Genomic DNA, 25,606 nt, shown 5'->3' on the forward strand with positions numbered 1-25,606 from the left:
GCGCCCAGAGCTCGTCAACGTTCTTCGACAAAGAATCCTGGGCTCGCAGGAAATTATTCCGTTGGTTCTAGGGTGCTTTTACCGGTCCTAGGCCCTCCATTTGGGTAGCAGACATCTGGGCAGGACATGTATGTGCACATGTTCGGTGCATCCTCCCTGCACAAGCGCTTCGGTACCTAGGTACGCTCTACTTCACGATGGCATCAAAAGTCCGTGGGAGAGGCCTGCAGTGACGTCAGCTTTTGCGATCGCCGGCCCTGGATCGACACAACATCTGCACAAGACCCTCATTCCGGGTACCTTACATGTTCCGGTGATAGTACTCGAAAAGCTGTTGCGACATCCATAGCCTGGTTTGGATCTTCCATCTGCGGCTGCGTCTCACTTGGTGCGGGGATGTCAACTCGACTGCTACTTGAACAATCTCGCGATGGTGAGTATGTGCATAGCCCGCCAGATGGAGCGGCGCGTTTCATGGCTATTGGTATCAGACCATGACTGTCACTCGTGGCTTCAGCATCCATCACAGTATGCGGCACTCGCAGCTATATATCACAACCTATGGGTGCGGCGCACTATACATATATCGTTTCCATGTGAAGCGATCCTGCCATTACCGCCATACTACTCGCCCATAGCGATATGACAGCATGGCTCTCGAGACCTAGCCTAGATCAAGGTAGTGTACGCTGAAGACAGCAGGTCAATGTGCTCCTTCGCCATATTCCCGTGAGCCCCACAACAATCCGGGAGACCATCCGGCTTCGCTCATAAAACCAAAACTGGGGCCAGCCACTACCTTATCCGCTTGCGACGTGGCTAGGAAAGCTTCATCTCTAGACGTGGCTGAATCGCTGATCATGCAAGGCAGTCCATGCTACTGTATGCCGTCACATCGCGACGTTCGCAAATCAGCGAAATGAACAGCAGCGCAACCTCGTCTGTGTCGTCCACCGCGCGAGTCTGATCACTAGCAGGCCGCTACGTCGCTGGTATGCCCTCAAGAAGAGCAATTGCAAGCTTGGCCCGCCTTTATATAGCATCAGTGTTCGGCTGCTAAACTGCTAAGCGCCAGCCTACACGGGCGCACAACAAAGGCCGGCCACATGTTTCGCACCTCGAGCGCGGTTTGGAGTAACCGCCTCAGTAGGATTTGATGACAGGAGTTACTACAAGCATCGCACACAGCAGAGTGAGCTCGCCATGAGGATATCATCTTGAAGCATAGCCACCCGCTCGCCCCATGTTCAGCCCCCTGCTCCCGCTTCTGTATAGCAACTGAGGCTGTGCCGTTTGTATCAAGCCTGCCAAGAGCGTGTCACGCATCTGCAAATCTGCCTCGAGACGCCAGTCAAGCTCACAGCTACCGTCGCGCCGTCGCGCTTGTTTTCGGTCGTTCTGCCTCTTTCTCACGACCTCATAGACATCTGGACAGCCTGCGCCCACATTGTTTCGAACGGCGAACAGCATCTGCTTGGCGTGCATCACTCTACCCCGGTCTTACCATTCTGGAGATCTTGGGGGAAATCAGCCTTGACCGGTGCCTCGACTTTCGCTCGTTGCTGCGGCTGGCTCCACCGTCGACGTCGAATCCCACTCTGTTTCTACCAACCATCCGAGAACTCTACGCTGTTTCTCTGTTGTTCGCGCGCGCCGTCTCCCGATTTCGCTCGCGACCCACCCTGAAGCTGTCAACATCGTAGAGTGCCGGCACTGCCTCTAGCCTCAACGGCTCCAAACTTCCGTCCTGTGCGAGGCAGATCGCCATCCAGCTTCAAGCTACAGCGGCCTGTCCTCTTTCGCTTTCAGCCGCACTGCGATATTTCTCTCCCTCGTTCCGCCATCCCACCAACCTATCTGGGTAACTGGACGCGCTGCGACACTTTCCCCCTCCTCTGGTTTTCTGACTTTCGCATATTCAACACCAGTGACCTTCAGGCAGCACTATGCCGCCCTAAGCAGTGCTGGCTACAGTCACGTTACCCTCCACACCACCTTCTTGTCGCAATCATTTGTTAATCGTCGCAATCTAATCTACCACCGACTCCACTTTCAGGTCGTTCGTTACAACCAAAGTAACCATGCAAGCAGTCGATACGCATACACAGCCCTACCAGGACCCTCGGCGTCAGCCACGCCACCCTCAGGATGTGCAGGCTAGCGGCTATCAACTTGCGCCTACTGCCGGCAACTTCTTAATGCCAGACGCGCAAGGCACATTCACCTACTCTGCAGAGCCGACATCCATGGTTTACGATGGGTCCATGGTATCGCTTCCCTCATCCAGCACCCCTGGGCAAGAATCCATCTTCACTCCAAACGTTGGATCCTCTCTCGACTCTTCATTACATCCGGACATGTCATATCCACCACCGAATGCCTACAATCAAGCTCAAAACTACGGTCTTTCCCCGGGATCCTACTACGGAAACGGGCAAAACATTTCGCCCTCGCATTCAGTTGAGCACTTTAGCCCAGAAACTGGTTACATGAGCGATCCTAGTTACCACGACCCCAGCACCTATGCGACCCCAAACTTCAATGGACACGTTCTCGATGAATTTTCTGGTCTGACTTTTGCCGATAACGGTTCGGCCAATAACTTCCCGGCGTTCCAAGAGCATGTTGACATGTCAGCCCTGACCTCAGGGACGCTGAACACGTACAACGCTCAGCCAAGCAACCACCTCAATACCACTTCGCTGAACCCACACCATCAATTGATGTCACCCAGTGCGACGAACAATTCCAGTCCGGCACTAGGCGATGAGAGCTCAGCTTTCCCCTCTATGCAGTACAACGGGAACATGTCGACGCCGCCAAACCAGGCGAACCGTCTACCGCACGCAACGCCTATTAAGCAAACACACAGTCCAGCTCTGACAAATAGCCCCGGAAACGTGTCAATGGCAAACCCAAGGCCCCTCACGCGACATTTGACGAGCCCCATTGTACGGGTGGAGAACTACAGCAGAGAAGATTCGCCTTCGCGCTCCGATAACAGCATACCTGTCAGCAAACACAGCTATGGTAGTCGTCATTCTGGTAATCATCTGTCACCATATGTGCATAACGATGATTCGGACGATGACGTAGAGCCTCAGGAGAACGTGCATCCGCGGCCAGTACTTCGTGGGCCCGATCGCAACGAGGACGGCTCCTGGCTCACCACGGGAGAATCGGGGCAGAATGGTATCAATCCTGACGACCGCCGCCGGATGGGTGACGCATGGATCCCCAGCATAGAGGAGATTGCGGAGCAACGCTCGAAGAATGAGAAGAAGCTTGAAGTGCAGGAGTGGCTCACCAAGAGTGAGGTCGGAAGCGAAGCAGGTGACGTAGGACCCTCGAACAATCTACTTAAGCCTATCACAGGTCGACGTCGAGCGAAGAGTCACAACGATATTCAGCGCCGGGCTCTCCCCGATAGCTTCGGTCTGGGTGTACGTACCAATTTTGATCGTATAGATGACTCGGGCATACCTGGACCTGGTGTATACATTGATGAACGAAGCGATTACGGCGACTACGATTACGATGATGACGAGTCGGCAGAACCTGAATCCCCGCCCGCTGCGATCGATATCAACGCAAGTCATATCGAAAACTCGTACTTCCCTCTCACACAAGAACCTATGCCAAAGGAAGGTGCTGCTGTCAAGCCATGGGTAGATGGACCGTTGCAGCCACACCCTCCAAACACATCGGCTCGATATCAGCCGCCCACATCCAACGCCGCGATGATGCGTTTCATGGTGCGAGCGAAGGACGTCGAACAAGCTTCACTTGCTGCCACCGTCGGCTCACGTCGTCTCAGCGAGTCTGATATTGGTAGCATACGTGCTGCTCCCGGTGTTATCAAGGCTCTCGAACCTGAGCCAAGAAAGAGCAAGGAGCGACAACGGCGGCCCAGCTTCTTGGAAAACATCCTGCCCAAACGTACACCAAGCAACATACTCAAGCGCAAGGGCAGTATACCAGTGCAGCAGTCTGATGCAGCCTCGGACAAGTTCAAGGAGCCAATCATCGAGAAGCCAAAGCGTATAGGTAGTTGGGGTCGTCCAAAATCGCCTCGGGTTGATACAAACCTAAGCAGTCATAGCAAAGACGGTGGACAACTTAGCTCAGTAGGTCTATCTGCGGCGACAGGCTCGTGGTATAAAGGTCCCAAAAATGTCATCAAACGTAGTCGAAGCAGAAGCGACATCGGGAGGTCGCCTGGGCTGGCTGAGCTGATGACGCAGCACGGAGGTCCACCGATGCCTATGTTGGCTTCACCGCTCGCGGACACAGAAGCCACGAAGCCTTCCGCACAGCCAAGCCCAGCCGGAGACGATGATGAAGATGACCAAGACCCTGTTAGCATGGACCTCACGGTCCGCACCGATCCCATCGTCCCAACGTACGACGGCTTCAGAACTCATGCTAGACAACTCAACCCACGTCTGGCTGATTTCATGGTTGAGCGTATTACCCAGGAGCAGATGCGTAGATACAAAAGATTATTGGAGTTCAAGGTCAAGCATCTCAACGCCGTACAGCATAAGAATTGCGCCTCTGGGAAGTTCTGTACCGACCTCGGTGGTGAAGCGAAGCAACTCCGTCCGAAAGCCGGTGCCAAGGATGCCGAAACCCCTTTCATCGGTTTCCAGGTCACCGCACCTGGTTCTTCCGACGACGATGGCGAGCCTCCGTTAGAAGGCAATGTTGCTCCTGCTGCGTTCCCATCAGGTGTACCTCTTCCCCCTGTCAAACGCCTGCCAGCCGAGTTCGAATGCCCATTGTGTTTCAAGGTCAAGAAGTTCTATAAGCCGTCCGATTGGACAAAACACGTGCATGAAGACGTACAGCCTTTCACGTGCACCTTCCCCAATTGTGGGGAACCCAAATCGTTCAAGCGCAAGGCGGACTGGGTTAGGCACGAGAACGAGCGACACCGTCAACTGGAGAACTGGACATGTCAGATTGCAGACTGCAACCATACTTGCTATCGCAAGGACAATTTCGTGCAGCATCTTGTTCGTGAGCATAAGATAGCTGAGCCACGGCAACGCACCCGAGCCGCTCACAAAGACGCGACAGCAGTTGGTGATCAAGGTGAGAAGGGCAATTTCTTTCACTTGAGATCTCGCTAACGCAAAGACAGATGACATTTGGGCCATTGTGGAACGATGTCGTCGCGACACGACTAAACAACCCAAGGACGAGCCTTGCCGGTTCTGTGGCAACATTTGTACCAGCTGGAAGAAGTTGACTGTTCACTTAGCAAAACATATGGAGCAGATCAGCATGCCTATTCTTACGCTTGTGGACCAAAAGCAGCTCAACGCGGACAGCATCATTAGTCCTGTAGTAGAGCTGCCTGAAAGCCGCAAGCTCTCCATCACTCCAGGCCGCTCGCCACTAGACAACCCGTCGCGATACAATCCTAATGCCGCATATGCACCTGGTATCGACCCTCACAGCCTTTACTCTCAGGAACCAAAATCTCAGGCAGGATCTACGCCGATGCAAACCTATCCGCCACCGCAGATGGCGCTACCGCCGACTCAGACCAGCGGTTATGCGAACTATGTGGCAAACAATGCCACAAACTTCACGAACCAGACCTACCCAGGTCTACAAGTCCCTCGGAAGCCACATAATGGCTATACGAACGGGCTGCAGATTCCCAATCAGCCATATCAGAACGGGAATATGCAGACTGGAGTGCAGCAGTATGGTATGAATCCTGTTAATACTGTTCAACAACAGCAGTCGCTATACACGGACTCTCCGGTCGACGCTACGACTACACCTTTTCCTTCCTACTACACTCAAGAGCCGCAAGGCTTGACGACTGAGATGCCTAACATGGGTTACGATACCAACAATACCATGTCTTACCAGCAAGGCAGCACATATCCTGCCATGTCGCATCTGACGGCACAACACAACTATCAATACCAACATCAACAATAGACGGGAATGGATTCTGGGAGGGTTCTCGATCGACACGCCCATGATGTAGGCGTGGGATCTGATTTCATTATAGTTCATGTTGCTTTCGTACGATATCCACTCTTGCGCAGCGGAAGATGTTTAGATGTTTACGAGGCGAATTTGGGTTAGACACGTTGCAATACCTACTGTCGCTTTGGATACAAACTGAATCGACTGCATTGTTGCTTCTGATGGTGCAATATGCATGCATGGTTTTATAGACATCGACGCGTCAATCACATCAATTTCTCAGTACCACAATTCTTTGTACTTGTTTGTCCGCTCCGTATGATGCGGTCTCAATTGTGATATACATCATTAAATGGAAGCTGTGGTCACTCAAAGCTCCTGCATTTCCCTCCACAAAGACGTCATTGCACAACATCCATCGCCGGCGACAGCAAAACTCCTTCTCGCGAGCGCAATGCCGAGCTTATTTTCAAACTTCCAGCCCCCGCGCCCCATCACACACATCTCAGCGCGGCGTGCTAAATCGATCGCGCCGTCGGGGAAGAACCCGGTCGGAGGCTGTGATTGGCTGCATACGTCTCCCACGCACATGGAGGACTCTCAACACAGCCACCCGCAACAGGAAGTCCTCCATCTGCAATTCGGTGAACGGCTCGCTAGGTGCATCCCGAGCACGAATGAGCTGTCAGAAAGAGAAAGAGGGCAAAGAGGGCACCGGTCGCCTTCCTGGTAGCGCCCATGCGCGAGGAGGACTGGGAGGCCGCCCATATGCGGCGCACCCTCGCCATCGCGATCACAGGCATACAACTGCGATAACCACTGCGTGTGGAAAGGGACCGTGACGATATACTACAGTCCTGTATTTTATCCATTTCGAATCGAAGTCCTTCAATACGCCCAGTGCAGGGCAGGTGCACGCGAAGAGGTGACGGCGTCTTGGTATTGAAGCCTTTCCTCATATCTCACCGGCAGGCAGCGCATGCCCGTGCGCATGGGACACGAAACGGAGGACCTCACACACATTACCTGTTACATGTACCCATCTGGCTTGTCATCTTAGCAGATTGGGGCGGTGTGCTGCAGCTGGAATCTACTAATGCACAGCTGCGCGCCTGTTCCTCTGAAACGGTTTGCGTACGGCGTTCCTTGAGGCAGGCGTAAGGCTTCCACATCGCAGCAGGCTGACGATCTGAGATTAGAGGTATGTGTTGTTGCCTATTGTATACCTTTATTTCACTTCTCGTCTGTACTTATAGACTGATTCTTGTACTACGACAATGCCTTTTTCCTATGTTCGAGAGCTGGTTGGGATGAGTTTGGGTGGCATGTTGATGCCTTAGGCAGACCCGAGAGATGCTGACCTATGATAGCGAACATGACATTCCACAACCAGAGCGGGGACTGTCAACAGTCTTATAGCATGAACCAATACTATGGACGCCAAATACCTGCACTGCACATTGATCCTGTGCAGACGCAGCAGAGCACGTTCTCCCAACAACCACGGAGTGCACATAGTGTACGGAGCCAAAGATCTAGCTCATCAGCCTCCTTACATACTCCGAGAACTGCATCACATATGAGAGGTTTCGATCGTATGAATCATCGTCAGACCAATCTCTCTCCATTAGAGAATGGTATTGGATCCCATACGCCGAGGGATTTTGACCTTCTCGATCCAAACTATGCCCGGCCCTATCATGGCTCGACTGCAGGTAAAGGACCGGAGCCAGCGTGGAGTCCATACAATCTGAGGCTTTCTCAGTCTGGTAGCTCTCATGGTCTTTCTCCTCGATCGAGTGTGAATTTCCAGTTCCCATGGGGTCCAGGATCCGATATTGATAGTCAGGCTGTGCCATCTGACGAGGGTTACTTCTCGCGGAACACCAAGTCTGTCATAAGCAATGAGCCTGATCATGTTAATCAGGAACTATCGGCAAGTTTCATGTCCCCTTTTAACAATATGCATGTCGAGTCTGCCACAAGCGAGGCTCCTACCATGTCACGGATGCCTTCAGATCAACGATCCCACGTCAGCAGTCGTAGTGAGAGGTCGAGGTCAAAGAAAGACTTCCCATGTCACGAGTGCCTAGAAGTACTCAAATGTAACTCAGAGTTCAAGTGCGTATGCGATATCATTATAAGATGGCCATGTGCTAATGAAAGGTGATAGGAAACACATGCTCAAACACAGCAAACCCTTCAAGTGTGACGTACCCGGCTGCAAAAGAGTAGAAGGATTCACAACTACGAATGATCTTGAGCGGCATCAGAAAAGCCTACATCGGAAGGACATTGATAAGAAGTCTTATCAGTGTGCTGTAGAGGACTGTAGGAACAAAGAGAAGATATGGCCGCGCCTAGACAACTTCAAGCAGCATGTCGAGAGGATGCACAAAGAAGAGAACGTGCACGATCTCGTAGAAAGGTAGATTTGCACACTCCGCACTTGAAGAGTCAGCTAAACTGATGTTAACAGATCGATATGGCGTCCGAAGGCAGTCGACTCTCCCACAGAGGATAAAACGATCGTCACACCCCTGGACATTGGGTCAACAGTAGCTGGCATGGAGGTCCCTTTCTTGATAAGCCCAACAATGGGCCTGATAGACTTTCCCCCGATACAGGATTCTACATACCTATCTTCGCCAAGCCAGGACTCCGAGTTTGTACCAAACTCACAGCCACTATCTCGGCTCTCTGGATTTGGGCCTACTTCCGTACCTCATAACACTCGCATTCAGAAAGTGCCGAAGATGAATCGTTCTCGGCACAATGCACCAGGACTCTCCGCGCAGCGAATACAGGCTCCTCTCTCCACTACCAAGACAGCTCATGGCGCGTCTGGAAGTAACCATTTCAAGATTCGAAAACCCTCACATGGTTCTTCTCTATCAAATGCGCCGCAGACTAAGGCTGAGCAGCAAGCATCGGAGCTCAAGAGAAAGTCTGAACAGCGCTTGCATTCCCCAGAGCCTGTGGACGTTGAGAGTCGCATACTAGAGTTGATACAAAAAGCCAATCGTGACGATATGTCCAAGAGGCCGTCGAAGTCTGAGAAGAATGACGCATTGTTAAAGATGATGGCTGAGCTTGTCAATAAAGGCCCAGGATCCCCCGACGCAGAACAACGTCGCAGCAGCAAGAGTTCTTCAGTCAATGACAAAATATGTCCGATGCCTGGCTGCGAATTTGCGGTCGCTCGTGAATGCGATCTGCGTAAGCACATCAAGCGACATAACAGGCCCTATGGATGCACATATCCTAAGTGCCACAAACGCTTTGGCGCAAAGTCAGATTGGAAACGTCACGAGAACAGTCAGCATTTCCAGCAGGAAGCCTTCCGCTGCGATCAAGAACTGCACACAGGTCAAGTCTGTGGTGTGCATCTGTACCGCGAAGGAGCGTTCAAGAACCATTTAGAGACGCAGCATAAGATGGCGTGTGAGGTTGCTCAAGAGCATGTAAATCTCCGGAGAATTGGCAAGAATTGCCAAGGTACTTTCTGGTGTGGCCTATGCAAAGATGTTGTGCCGCTCAAAGAGCGACGCAATGCAGCTTGGGATGAGCGGTTCGATCATATCGCGCGTCACTTCGAGAAGGAGAGGAGAAGTATCGATGATTGGATCTGCGCTGAAGAGAACCGAGCGAAGAAAGAGCTACTGGAAGAGAAGAAGAAACGGAGCTACTTTGACGATGACGATGAGGGGGAAAGGGACGGCGACGTGGATGCTACCGGGGACGTTGATGACGATGTTCCACAGCCACGACCGCCGCCTCCTCTTCCAAAGAACATGCCCAGCATGCCAATGTCAAGCCATGCAACAATGCGACACTCACCACTTGCAGGAGATATCGCTCTAGGAACTCCAATAAAACGACAGCGTTCAGAAGATTCGGCACATGGCGAGCGACATCCAAAGCGAAGACAAACGACTATGGTAACGAATCGCTATTGTGTAAGTTACCCGTTCCAGATGCTGTGTAATAGTACTGACAAGAATAGTGCGGATGTCAAAGCCCTTGCGGTGTTGTAGATGTTGCTTGCGCCAACTGCTCACATCGCGTATGCGCCAATTGCAGCGTTGAAGAGACGGAGGCTTTCATGATGGATTTCTTTTGCGGGGACTAGTAGATATTTCAGAGCGCAGATTCAAATACTCAGTAGACAACTTTCGCATATGCGAATCGATGCAAAATGATAGAATGTTGTATGCTTAATCGCGCTCCGTGGCTGTCGCGGACATGGTGATGGTGATGACGTTGCAGGGATGTTGAAGGTCGGCGAAACCAAATGCCGAGGCGTGGAGTTGGAAACGTGTGCTCATGAAGCATAGCTCTCGAGAAGTTCCGTGACGCGGCCTTGCGACCAACAACCTCACCTTCCTTTACTTCTCCTGCAAACATGGCTGCCGCCGTAGATGACGGGCAGCTTCTCAAGCAGGCGACTGGCCGCAACACTCGAGGCTTGCTCCGAGTAATTATCCTGTGCCTCATCGCTGCCGCCGCCGTAAGCAGTCGTCTGTTCTCCGTAATCCGCTTTGAGAGCATCATCCACGAGTGTCAGTACTACAATTGGGGAATGGAAGGGCAATTGACTGATTATGCAATGCAGTCGATCCGTGGTTCAATTTCCGAGCGACGAAATACCTGGTACAGAATGGCTTCTACAGCTTCTGGGACTGGTTCGACGACCGTACGCATCTCCGCTGCATACCCCAATGCCATGTAGACACAATGGACTGATATGCAGCACAGGAACATGGCACCCTCTTGGACGAGTCACGGGTGGTACTCTCTACCCCGGACTGATGGTCACCAGTGGTGTCATCTACCACGCCCTCCGCGCTCTCGCCATGCCCGTCGACATTCGAAACATCTGTGTCCTCCTCGCGCCTGCCTTCTCAGGTCTTACCGCGCTCGCGACCTACCTCCTGACCTCCGAGATGGTCCCGTCGCCCTCGGCCGGTCTGCTCGCCGCAGCCTTCATGGGCATCACCCCCGGTTACATCTCGCGATCCGTCGCAGGAAGTTACGATAACGAGGCCATTGCCATCTTCCTGCTCGTCTTCACCTTCTTCCTGTGGATCAAGGCAGTCAAGCTCGGATCCATGTTCTGGGGTGCACTGACTGCGCTGTTCTACGGATACATGGTGTCAGCGTGGGGTGGATACGTCTTCATCACCAACTTGCTGCCCCTGCACGCTTTCGTCCTGATCTGCATGGGACGATACAGCCCGAGGTTGTATGTCAGTTACACTTCGTGGTATGCGCTCGGTACGCTTGCGAGTATGCAGATTCCCTTCGTCGGGTTCTTGCCCATCCGCAGTAGCGAGCACATGTCCGCGCTTGGTGTCTTTGGCCTCCTCCAGCTGGTCGCCTTTGTCGACTGGGTTCGTGCACAACTTCCCGGCAAGCAGTTCCAAACGCTGCTCCGCGCTTTGGTTCTGAGCGTCTTCCTCATCGGTGTTGGAGGGCTGGTGCTTCTGACCGTCTCTGGCGTCATTGCGCCCTGGACTGGCCGTTTCTACTCGCTCTGGGATACTGGATACGCCAAGATCCATATTCCCATCATCGCATCCGTCTCCGAGCATCAGCCCACCGCGTGGCCTGCCTTCTTCTTCGATCTCAACATGATGATCTGGCTCTTCCCTGCCGGTGTCTACCTGTGCTTCCGCACTTTGACCGACGAGCAGGTCTTCATCGTCATCTACGCTGTGCTCGCCAGTTACTTCGCTGGTGTCATGGTCCGTCTCATGCTCACTTTGACACCCATTGTCTGCGTTGCATCGGCAATCGCTTTCTCGCAGATTCTCGACACCTACCTCGACGTCAAGACCCCCAAGCCCGTCACCGAGAACGGCAACACCGATACCGCTGCAGTCGCTGCTGCAGCTATCCTTCCTGAGGGTCTCCGATCTACACGCAACCCGCTCGTCGGCATCTACTCGTACGCCTCCAAGCTCACCGTCGCCGGAACCGCCGCCATCTACCTCATGCTGTTCGTTCTGCACTGCACATGGGTCACTTCAAACGCCTACTCTTCGCCCTCCGTCGTGCTCGCATCCAGACTTCCTGACGGCAGCCAGCACATCATCGATGACTACCGTGAGGCATACTACTGGCTCAGGCAGAACACCCCTCAGAACGCCAAGATCATGTCGTGGTGGGACTACGGATACCAAATTGGTGGTATGGCCGACCGCCCTACCCTTGTCGACAACAACACCTGGAACAACACGCACATTGCTACCGTCGGTAAGGCTATGAGCTCCAGGGAGGAGGTCAGCTACCCGATCATGCGTCAACACGAAGTTGACTACGTATTGGTCGTCTTTGGTGGTCTACTTGGTTACTCTGGAGACGATATCAACAAGTTCCTCTGGATGGTCAGGATTGCTGAGGGTATCTGGCCCGATGAGGTCAAGGAGCGCAACTTCTTCACCCCGCGAGGCGAGTACCGTGTAGATGAGGAGGCCACCCCCACCATGAAGAACAGCTTGATGTAAGTGATCTAGTCCCCACCAGCTACTGCAGCTACTAACAGCATATCAGGTACAAGATGTCTTACTACAACTACAACGCGCTGTTCCCCGCCGGACAAGCCCAGGACCGTGTCCGTGGCGCGCGTCTTCCTGCTCAAGGCCCCGAGCTCAGCACCATCGAGGAGGCCTTTACTAGCGAGAACTGGATCATCAGGATCTACAAGGTCAAGGATCTTGACAACTTTGGACGCGACCATCAAAGCGCTGTATCATTTGACAAGGGCCACAAGAAGAAGCGGTCCACCAAGAGGAAGGGCCCTAGGGTGTTGAGAGTTGAGTAGATATGATGGGCGTATGAAAATCTTTGCTAGAGATCTAAAGCATTTGTACAAATAAGAAGCCATATTGGCATTGTTCGCAGGCGGGCGTCTGGGAAGAAATAAAAGAGTATCAAGTCCCATTGTCGGTATCCTTGAGGTGAGTTGCAGTGAGTTTGACTGTCGTGATTGGAGATGCGGTTTCGCAGTCGCGCAATTCTGCTTGTGCATCTGCTCTTTCACTTTGACTCTACGTTCACCGACATGCTTTTCAAACGATCATTTGTCTACCCCACATCTCTCTCCGTCGCTCCTTCCTCTTAACACTTCTTCGCGCTTTCCCGGTCGCCCACGTGGGACCCACGACCAGGGCCACTCCTCCGCCTTCCCTCCGCCTTCGAGTCGCACGTCCGCACCTGCTCAAACCACAATATGGCAAACGAAGAACAGAGAAGGGCCTTCGAGTCGTACATGGGCCGCACTGGCGGAAGTGGCAGTAATGGGCAAGGCCAGGATCAAGGCCAGCCAATTCCTCAGTACCCAGGCTCTTTCGCCCGGCCAGGCAACTCGTATCTTTACAATGTGTAAGTGCGCCGTTGTCGCCTGAGACCAGAAGTTGGCTGACAGCAAGCATAGACGTAATCCTGATCGGCCCCATCTCATCGACACCCGCGCACAGTGCGTCAGTAAATATAGAACCTGGCTTACCCACCGTGTAGCAATTCCAAGGGCTCGGAGTCCCTCCCGCTGCACCAACGCCTCCGCCGGCTGCCTCATCCGTCGCTTCTTTTCCCGGATACCAGGGAGCATATCCTCAACAGGCTGGATACCCACAGCAGAGTAGATACGGCCAGGGCGTGTACAATCATCTTGGGATCCCACAGCGCCCACCACCGCTCCTAAGCCCTCAGTCACAACAACAGGGTCAACAGCAGATACCGCCAGTAGCCGGACCACAAGGACACGTTCATATGCCACAGGGCTACAACGCACAACCACCACCGCCGCCAGGGTACAACGCCAACTGGCAGTATAGCAATCCAGATTCTGGGATAGAACGTCGACGAGCCGCTCCTCTTACGAGCGCGATGGTACCATCGTCACGCAACACGCAGCAGGAGATCATGGAATCAAGATCGAGGCAGACAAGCGAGCAATTCTACTACGAACAATATGGACAATCACACGCCGCGCAAGCACCACCCCCGCAGGTGGAAGAAGTGGCTGTGCCAGTTATGCTCTGTCACACCTGCAGTTACTGCGGACAGATGCGCTCCGCAAGATTTCATCGCAACAACCCCGTCCTTCCCGGCAAGCCTATGATTCCTACACCCTGTCGAAGGTGCAAAAAGAAGCTTGCGAACTCACAGCGTTCAAGCAGCAGATACAGATACATCAGAAGATGTACGGCCGAGGAACCCTGCGACTGGCCTAGAGAGTGTGTCCACATTGACATCGACCATGACGAGCGTAGGGGTCGGAGACAAAACAGAGAAGATATATATGTTACTCGATATTCTCCCAGCCGTCCTCGTGTTATTAGACGAGATTCTAGTCAGGCACGCCTGGGCTTGCGGGTACTTCAACAACCAACACAAGAGTTTAGGACTAAACGAAAGCTCAAAACCTCTTCATTGAGTCCTCGCCGCTCTTTCAGGTATGCCGGTGGAGTTTGGCCTCCGCCTGACATCGTCCGCACAAGGGAAACACGGTCGGATGAAGTTCACGCTGCGCCCCCTCCGCCGCTGCCCAGTCGTATCTCAAGATCTGACGAGGTGTGGCCTCCTCCAGACGTTGTCCGTACTCACTCCTACAGGAAGGTCGAGAGAAGTCCATCGCACCAGGCAAGTTCAAGGATCATCGAACTCAGTCCGTCGCCCCCTCCGCAAACGAGACATTCGAGAGTTGTCTATCGGAGTGAGTCTCAAGATTGTCGGCCTAGGAGCTCAAGTAGATCTCCAGTTCGTGTCAGCTTCCGCGCAGAGAGACAAAATGAGGAAGCGGAAGCTCGTCTCATGTCGCATCCGAGGCCGTACCGTCCGGTTGTACCAGAGCAACGTAGCTTTCTCAAGGCGTCGGATGAAACTTCGAGCAATGCTGATTCTGTGCCACGTCGCCGTGTAGAGTCACCTAGTCGGAGCATCCTAAAGCCTCTAGGCACCGAACGCGAAACTTCCCACCGACGAAGAAATACCATGCGCGAAAGTCAACAGAGCATGCACGTCGAAGTCGGAGGACCTCGTGTTCACTTTGGTGGTGGGAGAAGGCAAGAAGAGCCAGTACTGGAGCCAAGAGGAAGGTCAAGGTATGCTGATGAACGACTAGCGAGTGGCGACAAGTACGAGCATTACCGGGAGTATTCCCGCCATCGTGTTGTAGACGATCTTCCACCGGAGCCACTAGCCCAGGACTTCGAGAGGATCCGCATACGGCACTCATCGCCATCTCCACGAAGAGAGTACGAAGAAGAAATCCGCATTGACCGACAGCGCCGCATTTCGCCCTCTCCTCTTCCGCCTTCGAGACGATTCGAAGAGGTACGCGTGCGGAACGTATCTCCTCTTCCCGCGCGTCGCCCACCCCGGCCTCCACCCTCTCCTACTTCGCCTGAACGACCACCGCAGCCACTGTTTCGCCATATCTCCCGCACACGAGCTCTTGAACGTACTCGTTCTGTGACCCCGCCGCCTAGTCGCCGAAGACAAGAAGAAGATCACACCGACTCGGAGAGCGCACATTCAGCTGAGATCACTGAAGTTAGAAGCTGGAGGGGTATCGATGAAAACGGGCAGCCTGCTACATTTGTGGAAGATAGAAGGACGGTGAGGATGATTGATCAGTGTAGTGATGGAGGCGGACTTGCCAGAGACTATCGCGAGATGGGCAGAGGCGCGAGGTTGGATACAAGAGAGCGAGTCACTAGTCGAAACTGGAGGGACGTATAGGCTGTTGATGGTGATGGAAGAGTGATGATGAGTGTGTACAAATCTGGTACTCAGGGGTTTGTGGTTGCTGTGCGATGAAGCAGGGCATACTTGGGATGGTTTTGAACGAATACTGATGGATAGACACCTACGATACCTCTTCAGATTTCCTTCAATGTATTTCTTCCAGCGAAGGCATGACTTGTGTCAGGCGATGTCAGATTCGAGTGATGGTCTACTAGTACGCTTCTAGAGGATGCGCACGTACAGACCTCTAGCAGTGCCTATATAACCTCACATCTTGCTGCTTCCTTACTTTCCACATCATCTTTCAGACTCGGAACATACTTCTAAAAAGGATAGCATCAAGTTCCATGAAACTTTTCCTGGCTTCCAAACCGACAGAACACAGGTACATGTGCAGAGACGACTGCTCTCCCTTCTTACACCATGTTTCTTTCCTAAAGAGACAAACATCCAAAAAGCGATTCAGGACAGCGCATGCCTGTGAGTTTTGCGCCGGGTCGCTCTCAAAAGCTCAGACGTCTTCGCCATGTGTTCATTCAAGAAAGTTAGCAACGCAGCCATGGGCAGGATGTCTTCGACATCGCTCTTTTCTACCATCTCCTCGTTCTCGAATTGAGAAAAATGTTAAGAGAAGATTCGATGAGACTGTGTGTTCACTTTCCCGCACAAAAAAATGTTTGCAGTATCTCATGGCGTGAGTAGTGTTGGGTTGTGTATAAAAATTCACCTTCTTACTGCTATTCTCCCTGTATGTACTCTCTTCTCCCCCTCCCAGAAGAAAACGGCCTACAAATGATTCTGTTCCAAAAAGTTTCGAATGGGATTTGATGTCTTCCGCTTTGCTCGAAAGCAAGAGTAGAGGGAAAGGTCGTATATGTGAGCAGAAATACGAGACAATAAACATACCTAGGTATGTCCAAGTGTGTGCTGTAAAGGCTGATGGAAATCCATAGTATTCAGGTCGGAAGACAGAACCCTCAAACACAAAGTCTCCAGCCTCATGGAGAACTGCAAGAAGACTACAAGTTTAAGCAAAAGGTTCTCAGATGTTGGGCTTCAAAACCACGTCTATGTCATAATATGGCTTGACAGTTCTTAAACATTCCAAAAATACAAGCCAATACTATGGTGTTCGCTGATATGTATGGATGATGGTTAGTTGATTCACGTCATGCTTTGGCAGGACTTATATGACGAAGCTGGTATAGCGCACTGACTGCTTTTATATAAAAGCTCGCCTCTGCTGCTTACGATCTTCCTCTTACACACAAGCTGCTCAGTCTCTGAACAAAAAATAGCAATACCAGGCCATCATGTTCTCTCCCAAAAAAAATCGAGCTACTCGATTCATGTCCTGCTGCGAGCGAAGGAAGCAGTAAACGACACGGTCGTGAACGACAAAAACTCCAAAGCGAACACAAAGTGACGGGCTTCAAAAGTTTCAAAGAGCAAACCAATCGCTAGCTTTTGTCTCGATCACTCACTTTCTGAATTTGGCACATCAAAACTCCAATGCTATGATTACACGACCGCTTCCACGACACGCCAAACCCCCACCCCCCACCAGAGAAGATGATGGGATGCCTGAGGACGGCAAAACAACGAGTGTACATGAGTCTCTTCAAGGGCTAATCCCATGGTGGGGAGGTGGGTACTTCGGTTTCAAAAGAAGAGGAGAACAAGCATGGTTATGTCGTTCGCTCTGGACTTCAAACTACCAGACGATCATCTCATGCTTCGTGTGTATCTGACGCAGACCTCACACTCAGAGTGCTCTTGATAGCACGGATACCAATAGTCATATAAAGCCTACCCTCTGCTCTTTGCGGTTCTGCGCTCTCTACCATACCGTTCTGCGAAGTTGTATTTCAAAAGTAATGAGGGAAAGTGACATGGCCTTTGTGGCCTCAAATGACCGCTACAGTTGGTTCATGTGCGAAGTAAAATCGTCTCTTAGTCTTCAAAGATTTGAGTTGGCGTGAGCACCTTTACTGTGATAGGACTGGAGTGATTCGATCGTTGGTGGCTGGTCGGCAAGATCTTGCAAGACTATGATCAGGGCGCGCTTGTGTTGAGAACCAAAACGAAGGTACTTTGAAGTCATGTAATAAACGGCGGTAAACATCGTAGCTAACATGTGCTCTGTCAGCCATGGGCACGTACGTTGTTTACATCACACAAAGAAACTGGTCTAATACGCGGATGTCAATGTACGAAGACTACGCTATGAGCTGTCCTGAAGCTACATACGAGTCCCTTGTAACTGACGAGGATAATGTCTTGCTCTCTTGATCGTGGCTGCAGCCTGGGTTTCGCAATCCTTATCCCATGCTGGCATCGCCTCCTCGTTCTATGCTGACTCCAACACCTTGCTCTGCAACGAGCAAAGCTCTACAATAGTGCTCACACTCCCCACTTCTTGTCGCGCAGCTTGCAAACGCTCTTTCACCAATGCTTCGGTGGCCGCCTCAGCTTCCCGTGCTGTCTTGCCCCATGCTGCGACTTCCTTCGAGCCAGCGGGCAGGAGATGGCTTTCACCGGAGAGTCGCAGAAGCGCTTCTTCAATGTCTTGGTCTGCGGATGCTATCTGGCTCTGGAGGTATACAGATTGTTGGAGCAAAGAACGCTCACTGTTGGCTATCTGGGTGAGATGCGGGAGGTAAGGCAAGAGTTTGGTGATGGGCCGGGCAGGCTTCGTTGCCGCGCCTTTGTCCTCTTCGTTGGGGGTAGTCGGACCGCCGTTCTGATCGTCAGTCTGGATATCAAGAGGTTGCTGGAGGCTTGCATGAGCTTCGAGCAGACTAGCACGAGCTTCTATGTACTTGTTGTACGACTCTTGTATCTGTGTCTCTGCTGACGCTAGATCGACGGGTGCTGCGACGCTGATTGGACGTTTGACAGGTGAGGCATCCTCAAGGAAAACACTGTCCTCTTCCATCTTAGCCAACTCCCCTTGCACCCAATCAACGAGCTCGTCTCTTGCTCGCTCGAGTGCATGGACTTGCGCTTGCAAGCTGGGCTCGCCAGGCATCTCATCCTGGGCCTTCTTCCTCGCGGCCTGGGCGCGCTCCATGGCTGTTCGCGCCTCGAGAACCTCCTGCTTCAGCTTGAAGACCCAGTTCTGGTCATCTTCGGCTTGCGATAGCTGCTCTAGCCTCTCGGCGGGTAAGTCTGGTTGCTCGCCGATGGCGCTCTTGATGGAAGCTCTTGGGTCAGCCGCAGCGGTCGATGGCTTTGCGGTGAGAAGCTTGTCTAGAGATTCTTGGATGACTTGAAGTTCTGCATATCTTCGGCGCTGTCGTAGCAAAGCAACGTAACCTCGCGTAGCTTCGTTGTCGTATTCTGATTCTGGCTGCGTTGGGTTCTCGTCCACGTAACGGTCGCGTAAATCTTCTAATGAAGCCTGAAGTTCACGGTGTCTTGTTTGCGCTTGTGACTTGACCCGCAGAGCCTGTAAATACTCCAGACGAGTGTCCTTCAAGCCTGGAGGGTTGGTATTGGCTGCAGACAGGTTCTGTGGGCACTCATGGTTCAGATGTTGATTCTGGGTCGCTGCACTGACAGGCCTCAGACTTGAGGTGAGATACTTGGAAAGAGCCCGTCGGATCCTTAGCGTGTCTTCCCGATTGTTTATGTATGACGAGAGTGCGCGGTCGACTTCGGGTATTGGGCATGTGGTTTGGGCTGGCATGATCGGAAGTTGTTTGCACCCCGCAACTGAGAGAGCAATTAGGAACGAAAGCGAACCCGGAATTCTGCGCAGATCTTTCAAGAAGGGACTAGTTCTGGTGATCGCATTAACTAGATGTCACGAGGGGTTGCTTTTGAATGCGTTCAGGGTACAGACAACGTCGAGACGTCAACGGGGACGACATTTCGATAGCTCCGGGACTAGGCCAGAACCGATCTGAAGGTTTGGCTAGCGTGGATCACGAAAACACGTGCCTGAACGCTTGGCGATTGCACAAGCCCAACGACAACATGTCAGGCTTTGTGAGCACTCGTCTACATCAGGAACAGTTGAGACGGTGTCTCTTGCGGTACAACACCTGTCGATCTGAATTTGTAGTGTGTCTTTGCTGGAAATACTGCCGATAGTCTGCCCCCTATTGGCAGCTCCTGCAAGCTCAGATACAGAGAAAACATGGCTTCTATGCTGATGTCATATTCATTGAGCCTGCATTCCCATCAGGGTTCCGCCATGGAGATATTGACGTCCCATCGGGACGTGGGCGGAAGTGAAGGAGAGTTGACTTTGTTCTGTCGTTTCAAAGATGCGCCGAAGTACCACCAGTAAGGGTTTGCAGGAAATTGCGCATGTCGGTCGCGCGTCTGTCTGGAAGGAAAAAGCAGAGATACGATAAGACGTTGATTATTGACGTGAGCATAAGGGTAAGATGGTTTTCTCACGACACTGCCGTTGCATCAACACAAATTGGCTGCTTGTCGCGTTACACCTTGTCTATTGACATGTGACCAACCAATTGCCTGCGATAATTGATCAGAGAGATGTGCTCTTGTATTCAAATCAAGTACAGTTCGTCCCACTAGCAGCGGCTGTCAAATAGAACGCTCAGGCCCCGGGTGAGTTCAGCTGGTGCATGTGCTTCTTCTCAGCCGCCGCCATAGCATCACGAGTATTAGATTTACAGTGGAGTCAGGTTCATGCGTACGAGACAACGGCCCTTGGGGTCGGGAGCTAGTCGGATCAGCAGCGGGCGCATTACGCAGGGTCTGTCCCACGAGGCGTCGTGTAGTGGTGCTCTGTGGTGTTGATGGCTGGGATAAGGCTGCTGGTGATGAAGCGGCCCAGGCAGGGCGAGTTGGCACGATATGAGGCGGTGTCAGCGTTGACACGGTGGGGATGCGCGGTGGATGACGCGACGAGGGACAACACATCAACACAGCCCCGCCAATGGCGCACGAGAAGCAGGCGTTTGCCGCGTAGATTTTCGAGGACCGGGACGAATGTGCTGGCGACTAAAGCAAAGATGCGAAACAGAGGCACTGTCCCGTGCAGGAGCCACGGCTGCGAGCGAGGGCTAGCTGCAAAGGGAGGGCTTGGCGGGACAGGGATGGGCGATTGACGGGCGTCGATTGGAACTTATTTCGCCTGTACCCTAATGAGGCCTGCCGGACTGCAACTGCCTGCTCTTCTCCTTTCCCGCCAGCAGCCATCCGTCTCCTCGGCCGCCCGAGCCCAGGAACTTCTTTGCAGTGATTTTATACACCTACACTGCTAACTTCACAGGCCTATACGCAGAAAAAAGCAATTGAATAGCACACGTCCCTGCATCGCGCTACCACCGCGTCGCGCATCCACCCCCGAGCGCAACTGCGTCACTCGAACTGGTGGTAGCGAAGACCCTCGGGAGCCGCCACGCACCCCGCCATAGCCAACATGCCTTTCTTCAAGAATGTCTTCCACTCCAAGGACAAGCAAAAGGGCGCCAAAGCTGCCCCCGAGCCCGAGGCGCCGCCCAAGCCCCGCTGGGAGGAATCGTGGACGCGCAAGGATGTCGCTCCCGACGAGATCCAGGAGCTCATCCACGTCTGCACACAGGAGATGAAATCGAGGGGTACGTGGGCAGCGTCAATTGGCACCCCGCAGGCACTGCTAACTCCCTCAAGCCCTAGACATGCCCTTTATGCTCCTCCCCTTCCGCCCCACCTCGGACACAAGCGCCTCCCGCAACTTCGTACGCAACTTCTTCAAAGCCGCCTACGAGGGCACACGGCAATACACAGGCGAGGGGCTGGCACAGGAACTGCGGCTTACTGAGCCATTGGTAGGCTGATATGCCCATCCCACCACACCGAGCAATGCGCTGACGCAGACAGACACTCTGCAGTATCATAAAATGGTGCTGGAGCAGACTCCCCGGCGGTGTCGTCACCTGGGACGCATACGAGCTCTTCCGGATCGGCGAATCTGGTAAGACGACCGCAAAGACATGCCCAATCACCACTGACGTTCTGTCCAGATTCAAACTTTGCGCGCCACGCGTTCGACACCTTCATACCAATCAGCGTCGAGTCGGAAGCTCGCAAGCGCATCATTTTCGACTTCTTCGATCTCCTGTCTGCGGTGGCCGCAAGAGGCAAGAGCAACGGCATGGGCGGCAGGAAGCTCTCTCGTTTAGCCGGATGGTGGGCATTCGAGTTCGTTGAAGACGGCAAGGGCTTCGATGGTGGTTATCGCACATGGGAGAAGTAAGCAGCCCCGCTGAATTGGACAATCAACGCATACTAATCAAATCTCAGGGCCGCGGACGCTGCCAGTCATCTCTTCTTCGCTTACCTGCGATCGCTATCGCCAGACATGAACGTAGTCGGTGGCATCTCTGCTCTACCACGGTCACTCCAAGCGCTACTCTCCCAGACCGAGTACCCTCCGCAAACACCGACCCTCATGCAAACGCGAACAACCAAGGTGGTCATGATAGTGGACTCCGTTTCGCCTACACCATTCGCGTTGCTGCGTCGCGCAAAGAACTTCGAGTACCGAGACGACGACCGGGCGCTACAGCAATTCTCTGAATACGACGACACCGTCAAGGCCCTGACTGATGAGTGCCGCAGAGTACTCGAGTGCATTGCTACGGCCAACCAATCGACCGTGTCGACAGATCCCACTACGCCCGACCCGTCATGGTCCCGCTTTGAAGACTTCGGGTTTTCGGGCATCATGGACAGCTCCGCCAGTACCAACGGTACCCCAGTGGGTGGCAACCCACGAGAGTTCTCCAGTCTCCGATCAGGGCCCCGCTCCAACAACACCGACTTCGGCCGCCCAACCACTCCTTCATGGGCGGACTTCTTGTCCTCTGGTTTTGCTGACGAGAACAACCAATCTCCGCCTACTACTCTGTTGATGCCAAACCAGAAACTTCCACCTCTAGGAGAGCATCGCGTACACAGCTCTCAGTCCCACGTACGAAATGGCCTCAGCGAAGACGACCTCGAGCCCGGTGAGCTGGCCAGTATCACCAAATTTGATCTCGACGAGACTTTCTGGTGGGTATGGATGATCAGTTTGGCTTCTGAGGAGACCACTGATCGCAAGGCTGCGTTCGGAAGATGCACGTTGATTGAGACACGCATTCAGGGCGCCAAGTGGCTGGTCATGGAAGAGCAGGTCAAGGGTGCAGCTGTGGGCCCTGAGGAGGGTGCGTATATCGTGGAGAAGAAGTCCAAATTCAGCTTCACGAGGCGCGGGCGACTTGGTCGGAGGAAGTCGACAGGCAAGAAGCCATCCGCAAAAGAGCCATACAGCCGGACGACTACCAACACGCCTATGAGCAAGACTAGCATTGGCCCCGACCAGCACGCGAGAATTCAGGCTGCAGCCGCGAAGCTGGCTCAGAACGAACGTGATGAGAAGGATGCAAAGGAATTTGCGACACGCAGAGGACGTACCGACGATACTACATCCGTCAAAACAAACAGTGTGCTTACATTGCAGCCACATCTGGTGAACGAGGCTGGTCCGGCCATGCAGTGGGACAAGAAGTTCGGCGAAGCCGCCCTCGATAAGGATGCCCTCCGTGCTCAGTATCTTGGCGATCACACCGCGGGCAGAGGTTCAAAGAACAACCTCACAATAGCTGCCAATGGCCGCTCTTCCCCGCTGCCTCCAAATGTGTCAAACCGGGACCTTCCTGCGCTACCAAAGTCTGAGAGAGGAGACTCCCCAGCTCGTATTGATACCACGCCTACAAAGGCTTCTGTGACACCGGTACCTTGGCCACACGAGTCACCTACCCAGACTCCACTTCCTCAGCAACAGTCATTCCCTGTTGCAATGACGCGGGAACAGTCCACTCCTATAGAGGAGACGCCCTTCGCAACACCATTGCCCATCTCGGACGAGAAGTCTATCCAGACAGGCGCGACTCCGAATCAGCATCCTGCTTTGAGGAAGTCAATCCCCGATCGTAAGCCAGTTGTAGCTCCTCAGCCCAAGACTCGCGTCAGTGAGGACCAGGGTGCCGCACATGGGAAGAAGATCTCACCGAACAAGTTGAAGAAGAAGGAGGGCGGTGGATTCAGGAAGCTTTTCGGAAGGAAGAAGACTGAAACGCCCGCTGCAGTACCTGCACCTGCGCCTGCGGATGATTCGTACTTCCAAGCATCCGATGCCGTGCGCAGTACGTCTCGACTGGACGACCACCAGCCTAACATACGAGAGCCATCGCCGACCTATACTGATGACCATCCGGAACCCGTGCAGGCACCGTCGCCAAACTATGAACCTAGTCCTGCGGATTCCTCGCCCGAGGTCGCAGAGCCGATTCAAGCTGGCGGCCCTGTTGCTGGAGCCCCAGCAACGCAGCAGGAAATTGACCAAGCCTTCTCTCGATTCGACCAAGGCCCTATGGATGATATGCCAGCTTTTGCCCCTGCTGACGACGAGAGCGACGACGATGCCGCTGCCGGCCCGACCGTGCCTCGTCGACAGGTACAACAGACCAACCCTAGGACCCCGACTCAACGTGCACCGGAGTATGCGGATGACATATCCGAGGAATCTATCGAGTTCACAAAGCAACAATCCCCATCTCAGGATCGCTGGGCGCAGATTAGGAAGAATGCAGCAGAGCGCGCCGCAAGGCTTAGTGAAGAGCAGGTTCGACGTAGCCGAAGTGTGAGCCAGAGTCAACGCACCGACGAAGGTGAGACAAGCGGCGAGGAGACCATCGAAAGCCGTGTTGCCCGAATCAAGGCGCGTGTCGCCGAACTTACTGGCAACGTTGATGGTCAGCCGGCAGCAGCTGGACCTGGCGCCGGAAGACAGTGGTAGAATGTGCTTTGGTAAGCATCGTGGTGTTCTTCTACTTAGATCTTGCTAACGGTTCTTCAGATCTTCTTTAGCATCACATACCCGTTCTGTTTTCCCAGCGTACAAAGAGCTCGATACCCTTTCCCATTTCGACTTTCTGGTTTTTCTTCTACGACAATGGGCATAATTTGTGCTTTCCACGCCTAAATACCCGTCAGCTTCATAACTTTATGGCTGGCAATCGGCTTGCTTCATTCACTCTGTATCTGTTTCGATTTTCTTACGTTTTGCTGAGATACCTCGGGGGGAATGTACATCGTTGTCTAGGTACACATCTTTGCGGACATGCACAGTTACATGGTCACACATGTTCGATGACCACGATAATACATACAATGGTGGAGACGACGTAGCGTGTTATATGTTCAGAAAGAGAGACTGTTGAAATGTTTAATCAAGACGTTTTGCTTGTGTAATCACTTCGATGTGTGCCACTTTGAGATTCCCTCGGTCGTGTCTTATTGTTGCCGTTCTCAAACAGATCTTAAAGGATCACTCGAAAGATGAGTTTGGGGACTGAGGATCAAGACTTCCGTGTAGCCATCTCCCCGCGCCAGCATGCTAAATTACTTGAAGGCTATCAAAAGAAACTTCAGACATGAAGGATGTGGCGATCGCTTACGTACTTGGTGTACTCGCTTCCTTTGATCAGAACTTTTCGAAAGTCTTGTCAGTACGTCGTCATGCAGCCAGAAGATACTCGGAATGCACGCATCACCTTCGTCTTGCGTCATTTGGAACAGAAGTGGGCGAAAGACTACTCCATGATAGCCTTCTCTGATTCTTTTTTGGATGCTTCATGGGACGTTGTGGAGAGTTGAAGCGAGGTCTTGGAGGTGATGGCGATATTTTATATCTCGTAGCTCACGCCAGGGTGACATTCAGCGCGATGACATGTGATGGCACACTAGCGGAGTCTGGGAGAGAAATATAAAGGTTCGGGCTTTCGTACACCTTCTTCTTCTGCAGTTCGTACTCCCGGGAGTTCTAACAAAACCTTCATCCGGGTAGATGTGACTGCGGCAGTGCGCCTCAAAAGCTACACTGAGTATTTGCAAG

General features: G+C 52.9%; 6 protein-coding genes across 6 annotated transcripts; 5 read left to right on the plus strand and 1 right to left on the minus strand.

Annotated features, from left to right (window-relative positions):
• The first annotated feature begins 1,892 nt into the window (after positions 1-1,892).
• Positions 1,893-6,133, plus strand: BKA58DRAFT_102898 (uncharacterized protein). Its single transcript, XM_046163767.1, has 2 exons — positions 1,893-5,097; positions 5,147-6,133. The coding sequence occupies exons 1-2, from the start codon at positions 2,082-2,084 to the stop codon at positions 5,959-5,961; spliced, it is 3,831 nt and encodes a 1,276-aa protein (XP_046029608.1). The 5' UTR covers positions 1,893-2,081; the 3' UTR covers positions 5,962-6,133.
• Positions 6,134-7,327: 1,194 nt separating this feature from the next.
• Positions 7,328-10,084, plus strand: BKA58DRAFT_309383 (uncharacterized protein; the record flags this gene model as incomplete). Its single annotated transcript, XM_046167239.1, has 4 exons — positions 7,328-8,073; positions 8,126-8,380; positions 8,432-9,911; positions 9,959-10,084. 4 exons carry the CDS (start codon positions 7,328-7,330, stop codon positions 10,082-10,084), a joined length of 2,607 nt encoding a protein of 868 aa, XP_046029609.1.
• Positions 10,085-10,285: 201 nt separating this feature from the next.
• Positions 10,286-12,981, plus strand: BKA58DRAFT_333013 (oligosaccharyl transferase stt3 subunit). Its single transcript, XM_046168195.1, has 4 exons — positions 10,286-10,514; positions 10,568-10,648; positions 10,711-12,457; positions 12,508-12,981. Exons 1-4 carry the CDS (start codon positions 10,358-10,360, stop codon positions 12,776-12,778), a joined length of 2,256 nt encoding a protein of 751 aa, XP_046029610.1. The 5' UTR covers positions 10,286-10,357; the 3' UTR covers positions 12,779-12,981.
• Positions 12,982-13,186: 205 nt separating this feature from the next.
• BKA58DRAFT_453007 (uncharacterized protein) lies at positions 13,187-15,874 on the plus strand (the record flags this gene model as incomplete). Its single annotated transcript, XM_046174443.1, has 2 exons — positions 13,187-13,336; positions 13,474-15,874. 2 exons carry the CDS (start codon positions 13,187-13,189, stop codon positions 15,697-15,699), a joined length of 2,376 nt encoding a protein of 791 aa, XP_046029611.1. The 3' UTR covers positions 15,700-15,874.
• Positions 15,875-17,807: 1,933 nt separating this feature from the next.
• BKA58DRAFT_377972 (uncharacterized protein) lies at positions 17,808-19,569 on the minus strand. Its single transcript, XM_046169660.1, has one exon. The coding sequence runs from the start codon at positions 19,394-19,396 to the stop codon at positions 18,056-18,058; it is 1,341 nt and encodes a 446-aa protein (XP_046029612.1). The 5' UTR covers positions 19,397-19,569; the 3' UTR covers positions 17,808-18,055.
• A 1,271-nt stretch (positions 19,570-20,840) lies between these two features.
• BKA58DRAFT_418226 (uncharacterized protein) lies at positions 20,841-24,961 on the plus strand. Its single transcript, XM_046172663.1, has 6 exons — positions 20,841-21,284; positions 21,337-21,494; positions 21,547-21,640; positions 21,690-21,918; positions 21,970-24,519; positions 24,569-24,961. The coding sequence occupies exons 1-5, from the start codon at positions 21,107-21,109 to the stop codon at positions 24,506-24,508; spliced, it is 3,198 nt and encodes a 1,065-aa protein (XP_046029613.1). The 5' UTR covers positions 20,841-21,106; the 3' UTR covers positions 24,509-24,519; positions 24,569-24,961.
• The last annotated feature ends 645 nt before the right edge of the window (positions 24,962-25,606 follow it).

This window comes from Alternaria rosae, assembly GCF_020736505.1.
Source record: "Alternaria rosae strain MPI-PUGE-AT-0040 chromosome Unknown BKA58scaffold_2, whole genome shotgun sequence".
NCBI classification, from domain to species: Eukaryota; Fungi; Ascomycota; class Dothideomycetes; order Pleosporales; family Pleosporaceae; genus Alternaria; species Alternaria rosae.

What these genes read in the sequence shown, in the direction of transcription:
- BKA58DRAFT_333013 (XM_046168195.1), top strand. Translation starts at nt 10,358, where the DNA reads ATGGCTGCCGCCGTAGATGACGGGCAGCTTCTCAAGCAGGCGACTGGC. An exon ending in CTGGGACTGGTTCGACGACC is followed by an intron (nt 10,649 to 10,710) that starts GTACGCATCTCC and finishes TATGCAGCACAG; the next exon opens with GAACATGGCACCCTCTTGGA. An exon ending in ACCATGAAGAACAGCTTGAT is followed by an intron (nt 12,458 to 12,507) that starts GTAAGTGATCTA and finishes ACAGCATATCAG; the next exon opens with GTACAAGATGTCTTACTACA.
- BKA58DRAFT_102898 (XM_046163767.1), top strand. Translation starts at nt 2,082, where the DNA reads ATGCAAGCAGTCGATACGCATACACAGCCCTACCAGGACCCTCGGCGT. An exon ending in GACAGCAGTTGGTGATCAAG is followed by an intron (nt 5,098 to 5,146) that starts GTGAGAAGGGCA and finishes ACGCAAAGACAG; the next exon opens with ATGACATTTGGGCCATTGTG.
- BKA58DRAFT_377972 (XM_046169660.1), bottom strand. Translation starts at nt 19,396, where the DNA reads ATGCCAGCCCAAACCACATGCCCAATACCCGAAGTCGACCGCGCACTC.
- BKA58DRAFT_418226 (XM_046172663.1), top strand. Translation starts at nt 21,107, where the DNA reads ATGCCTTTCTTCAAGAATGTCTTCCACTCCAAGGACAAGCAAAAGGGC. An exon ending in ACAGGAGATGAAATCGAGGG is followed by an intron (nt 21,285 to 21,336) that starts GTACGTGGGCAG and finishes AACTCCCTCAAG; the next exon opens with CCCTAGACATGCCCTTTATG. An exon ending in CTTCCGGATCGGCGAATCTG is followed by an intron (nt 21,641 to 21,689) that starts GTAAGACGACCG and finishes CGTTCTGTCCAG; the next exon opens with ATTCAAACTTTGCGCGCCAC.